This window comes from Rhagoletis pomonella, unplaced genomic scaffold, assembly GCF_013731165.1.
Source record: "Rhagoletis pomonella isolate Grant_MI unplaced genomic scaffold, Rhpom_1.0 Rhpom_scaffold_10761, whole genome shotgun sequence".
Classification (NCBI taxonomy): Eukaryota; Metazoa; Arthropoda; class Insecta; order Diptera; family Tephritidae; genus Rhagoletis; species Rhagoletis pomonella.
The window spans coordinates 1-5,475 of NW_023469288.1; the positions used below are offsets into that span (position 1 = coordinate 1).

The 5,475-nt window shown below is 38.7% G+C and overlaps 1 protein-coding gene across 1 annotated transcript; it reads left to right on the forward strand.

The window, feature by feature from the left end:
- Window positions 1–6: 6 nt before the first annotated feature.
- LOC118756530 (sorting nexin-25-like) lies at window positions 7–5,470 on the forward strand (the record flags this gene model as incomplete). The annotated part of the gene is made up of 12 exons (XM_036491289.1): window positions 7–1,163; window positions 1,743–1,839; window positions 1,902–2,036; window positions 2,291–2,467; window positions 2,788–2,960; window positions 3,033–3,281; window positions 3,364–3,509; window positions 3,577–4,305; window positions 4,384–4,560; window positions 4,640–4,777; window positions 4,852–5,249; window positions 5,410–5,470. Coding segments are annotated over exons 1-12 (2,763 nt in total), but the record flags the coding sequence as incomplete, so codon positions are not given.
- Window positions 5,471–5,475: the final 5 nt, after the last annotated feature.

A 5,475-nucleotide genomic window follows, 5' to 3' on the forward strand; every position in this document is an offset into this window, starting at 1 on the left:
CAGAAATTCTATTGGAGTGGACTGGCTGATTTGAAGCAGTGACAAAAATCCGTGAAACAGTCATCGGGCGAGTTTCCACAAAAAGAGAAGTGTGCTTATGTCGAAGAGTTCTTGAATTCAAGTGAGAATAGCTGGGGCTGCTGATAAATGATTCATCCATTCTTGGTTTGTTATCTAAGTGCAACGCAAAATGTAAAAAACAATCGACTAGTGCGCAATACGTAACAATCGCAAAGATAAGTAGTCGGAAGCGGAAGTAAATGCCAAGATACGCAAAACTAAAAGTTTAATAAAGTGGATACTCTTGGTCCCATAGGATATTCCAAGATTTATTTCGTAGAAATAACATGTACTATAAATTCTTACATATATAGGCACGCATATGTAAAGCTGAAGTAAAAGTCTGTAGCTGTGGGGCTGTTACAGTCATCAGCAGCTGCTGTCAGCGTCGACGCCCACAAATCGTTCGCTCGCTGTACACTGATGTCAATTACTTCAACTTGTTGCCCACTATTGGGTTTACAGTTTGCAAACTATTACTGACGAAGTTCTTAAATCTAAAAGCGTTCGCTAGAAAAAGAGGTCAAACAATGCCCAAACAAAAAACATGTATAATCCTCGCAATACAAGAAACTATGTTGGATAAGCTGCTGGCGAACATATGTATAAGACAAACGTGGGACAAAGCACCTGCCGTCATGCACAATTGACAACAACAAGCCATAAAACAAGGTCGTTTGTACATTGCGTGTAATCACCGTTATCAAATATTAATTAGTAAAGTATTTTAAAACAACCGATTACTACCGCACAAGACAAACGGCTAACCACCTAACCTCTGTGGCACATCGCAACACGTTCGCTGCTAGGCTGCCACAAAATGACCCTTGATCGGCCGTTGTTTCCCATCGATCCGCTGCCTGCGCCCTCAGCGACAACTACGCTGTTGACGGCGCCGTCATCATGGCACATAATAACCAGCGGAAATTTAACAACACGCAGTGCATTCCTTCTAGCTACGCGCGCAATCCGCCTATTGCAACTCAATTGGAAAGTAATCACTTCCGCTGCACTTCTGACGCTCTTGGCCATCGCTTGGTACTACCCGGCATTTTTCTTCTTCTTCATATTTGTCGTCTATTCGCTTTTTCTGCTATTGGCAGGTGAGTTTATTGCGTTTGCAACAAGCGCTGCGATATAACGCCCCACTAGCCTAAGCGATATGTGTATGTTTATTTGCTTTTGCATTGATTTTGATAAGAAATTCGTTTTCTTATCAGTTGGAGACCGTTCATTAACGTCCTCCTGTAGGCCACATACATTTGTACTTAAATTGTAGAGCTGCAAATTAAAAAGGAGGGGCGCCGTCAGCTAAGCGTTGCTAACGCAACCCTGCAAGACAGCTGAGTATCATATGAGTACTCATATTATCATTATCCCTAATCACAAAAGTGCTTATCAAAGTCCTCATTTTCGTTCAGGCCATGGGAAAAAATTGAGTACTTTCCCCTCAATGTTGTCATCAGAAAGTCCTCAGTACTAATAGTCAAACTACTCATTTATGCCGTACTACAAAAACAAAAGTGTAAATGTGTGAGAATTTTTGCCTAAAGTGCTCAGCAATGTCTTGTAGGGAATTATCTTATTTATATAAATACATGCACATATGTATGCATGCATGATACATGCATCATGGTATGTATGTATGTACATATGTATTTAAATTATTTTTCAATTTTCAGCTGTCGCAAGCACTGTGTATGTGCACTACATCTTCAATAGCACAGAGGCGCCGCCACCTAAACGTGAACCAACACATATTCTGTACAATGCAACCAAGTAAGATATACATAACTGAATTTATTATTCTAGGTATTGCATTTAATTCTTTCCTTTTACAGAAGCAGTATTTTCGATCTACCCAATCCCATTAAGAATGCATCAAATTTACCACTTATTTTTGGCAAAACAGTTGACTTGCAGCTGCAGCAGATAATTGAATATGTACTGCGAGACTTTATGACCCATTGGCTGGGGTAGGTACAGAACTAATTACCGGTATTGATAATAATATTGGGAAACCTTAATTTTTGGCATGTTTTTTATGAATCATCTCCCCAAATGTTGTAATGTAAACGTTTAAATTTACGGTGAATCACCGATGGATCAAATTTATTACATTTTGCCTAATATAAACATTCTTATCGCTTTTGTTTATTCTTTCATCTGACACAATTTACACAATTTCAAATATTTATCGTGAACCCATCTCATCAACGTATCATTTTAGTCATGTGGTTACCCAACCGAAATTGATGAATGATATTGTGCGTGAGGACCTTTGGAATGCCATACAAAAGCTACACGACAGAGGTGTGAAAATCGATGCAGCTAAGATCATAGCTGTTGATATGGTGAATCGTGTAACAGTGCATTTAGAGAAGATTCGAATAGCTGAAGCAAGAGCGTAAGTTTAACTACAAAAAAATTATTTACAACGTTTGCATGAAAACATCTTGTGATCATGTCGTGATATCACAGAACAAGTTGTTTAATCACATTGTTGACATTATACCTCTTAAAATGCACTTAATGTTTTTTTTTATGATAAGAATTGCGGAAAGTGAACTGAGTATAATGTTTAAAAATTTAATGTAATTTTAAAAAATACATTTACTTCGAAACTAACTCGGGAAATACATTTATTTCATTCCATTATTGTTATCTATCATAAGTTAGCTGTAAGGAAACTTAAAAGTAAAACAAATTTTCTTCCTTCTGTACCAGCGCCGAAACCGGCAATCCAATCGTGTTCTCCACCAATTCTTATCTAGTGGACGAGGAAATTGAATTGAAGTTCTTGCGTCGTCTTAGCGAAATTATGATAATTCTTTTACTGCCACGTGGCTACTCACTACCACCGCTTAAAGTGCTGCTCAGCGAAATACTATCTTATAAAAGTTTGTATATACTTAATTACTTAAAACCAAAGAACTAGCAAATTTTGTTAATATTTCATACCTGTTCTTCAGTATTCTTTCCATTGATCAAGATGCTCACCTCACCGGACTACATTAATCAGAAAATTGTGCAAAATATAGAGACACGTCTGGCAGCAGCTGCCATTAGTAAACGCAGCTACGAGTATGCAGCCAGCTTCGAAGATTTTCTGAAAGTCATAAACAATGCTGGCAATTTGGAAGAGCTGTCGCTGATACGTAAGAGCATAGTGAATGACTTGATGCATGCGACAACAATGCAGAATTTGCAACGTGCCAAAGGTGGGTGGATAAGATATGCTGAGTTGAGCTGGGGGGTGAAACTTGTACAATAAAATTAACATTAATTTAGGTCTTGATCCAGATACGGACGATCACAGCCTGTCAAAATCCGAAATGAATGCCGCAGTTCGTCTGAAACGCTATGTACAACAGCTGACATTTGCAAAAGGGCAGTGCGAAAAGAATTTAGCCAAGTATGGTTGGAACGGCAATTATACCAGTGATGCGGTAAATTGACGTACAAATTTTGTTGGCAGGAATGTACTAACAAATTTTACTTTCTTCGCTTATCTAGGACTTAACGCTAATTGAAGTTCTGAGCACCGCTATTGGTCGCCGTTACTTGACCATTTTTTTGGAACCCCTTAAAGCCAGCGCCCTAGTCGGCTTCTATTTAGCTGTTGAAGAATTAAAGCATTCGCACAAATCTTCATGGCATCAGTTGGGTACTGAAATCTTTTACACTTACATACGTGTGCCAAAGCCAGAGATACAAATCGACAAACATGAACGCAAACTTATAGAAACATTTCTGTTGGGTGATACAGGACCCGATATATTCTACGACATACAGAAGAATATCTTAAAAACACTAGAAGAAAAGTATTATGCCTCATTTGTGCTGAGCGAACAGTATCGGCAACTGCGTGAGGCGCTTAATTCTGATGATTTCAAAGATCCCACCTTATTGCTCCGTACAATCAATGGCAGCGATGCTTCTTCGGATGAGTCAAACACAGCATTGGACGGCGCAGACGGTGCTAATGCAACATTAGATGTAGCGGCGCATACATCGTATGCGCGTCGTAAGCTCGAACAGCTACAGGAGCGTATAGATAAGAAGAGTCAGGCATTGGATGCGTTAAAATGTTCGGTGAAGCCTGAATCTAAAGTTTTGCAGATATTGGAGAAGGAAATGGAGTGGTTGAAAAACGAAAAGCGACAAACGGAGACACATCTCAAGCGCACCGATGCGTGGACGGAGCATTTAGGCAAGTGGAAGGCGACGCTGCAGAGTGTAGAGGTGTGTGGGTGTCTAGATTAAATTTTTAGTATTCAATATTTTGCTTTTACCTGTGAATAAAAACTTCTTCACAAGTAGATTTCTGATGAAAAAGAGTCACTACAATTCATGATACTGGTGCATGTGGACGAGGATATCAATGTGCCGCGTACAGCTAACAACAGCAGCGGTACAGATAAACCCGGTGGGCTATATGCGCGGCCCGGTGCTATATCAAGCGGTTGGGTGGTAATGCGCTCTCTAAATCAAGTGCATGTAAGTGGCTGGGAATGAAACCCCCTATTTCTGGTTTATGTATTCAAAATTATACCTCTTTTTTTATGTCACTTTGTAGGAGCTGCAACGCAAATTGCGACACGTAAACTCAAATATAAAATCACTCGATTTGCCAACAAACTTTAAGTTTTTCTTTTTGAAAAATGATCGAAATGCACTCGAAAAAGCTAAAGGACAAATACAGAAATTTTTGAATGTAAGTGCAACAACAAAGTATTTTAAAAATTATATTGTTTTTTACAAACATAAAAAATTGCTATGAATTAACAGTTCATACTAGAAGATGATCACCTGAATGGCAGCGAGGCTATTTACAGCTTTCTTAGTCCCAGTTCGGATCACCTAAAACAGACATTACCTTCGCCGAAAAAATCCAAATTCTCACTATCCACCTTATTCAAAAGCGACGCTACAAAAGCGGGTGACATGAGTAAAGCTAACGATCCCTTTTGGGGCTTACATCGCGAAGATGAGGACATTTCGACTTATTTGGAAGGTGATCCGGCTGTAGACTCAAAGCTGTTGGCCGATTTGGATAGCAAAGATTCGATAGCAGAGCCGCTGTATGCTTTGCTAGGCGAAATTTTCGATATGGGTGGTCTCTTCAAATGGCTGCGTAAGAGCTTGATCTCATTTGTTCAAATCAGCTATGGCAGAACAATAAACAGGTATGGTGAATGTAGAGAATAAGAGTAAAAGATTAAATAAAATAACGAAAATAAACTAAATTACATAAAATAACGAAAATAAAATAAAATACATAAAATAACGAAAATAAAAAAAGGAAAAAAATTTGTTCCATAAATATTAAAAATCTCTTTTTCGCAGGCAAATTCGCGAATCGGTGGCGTATTTGTTTGAGGAATCGATGTTACACTACTACTTCTCAGCCAT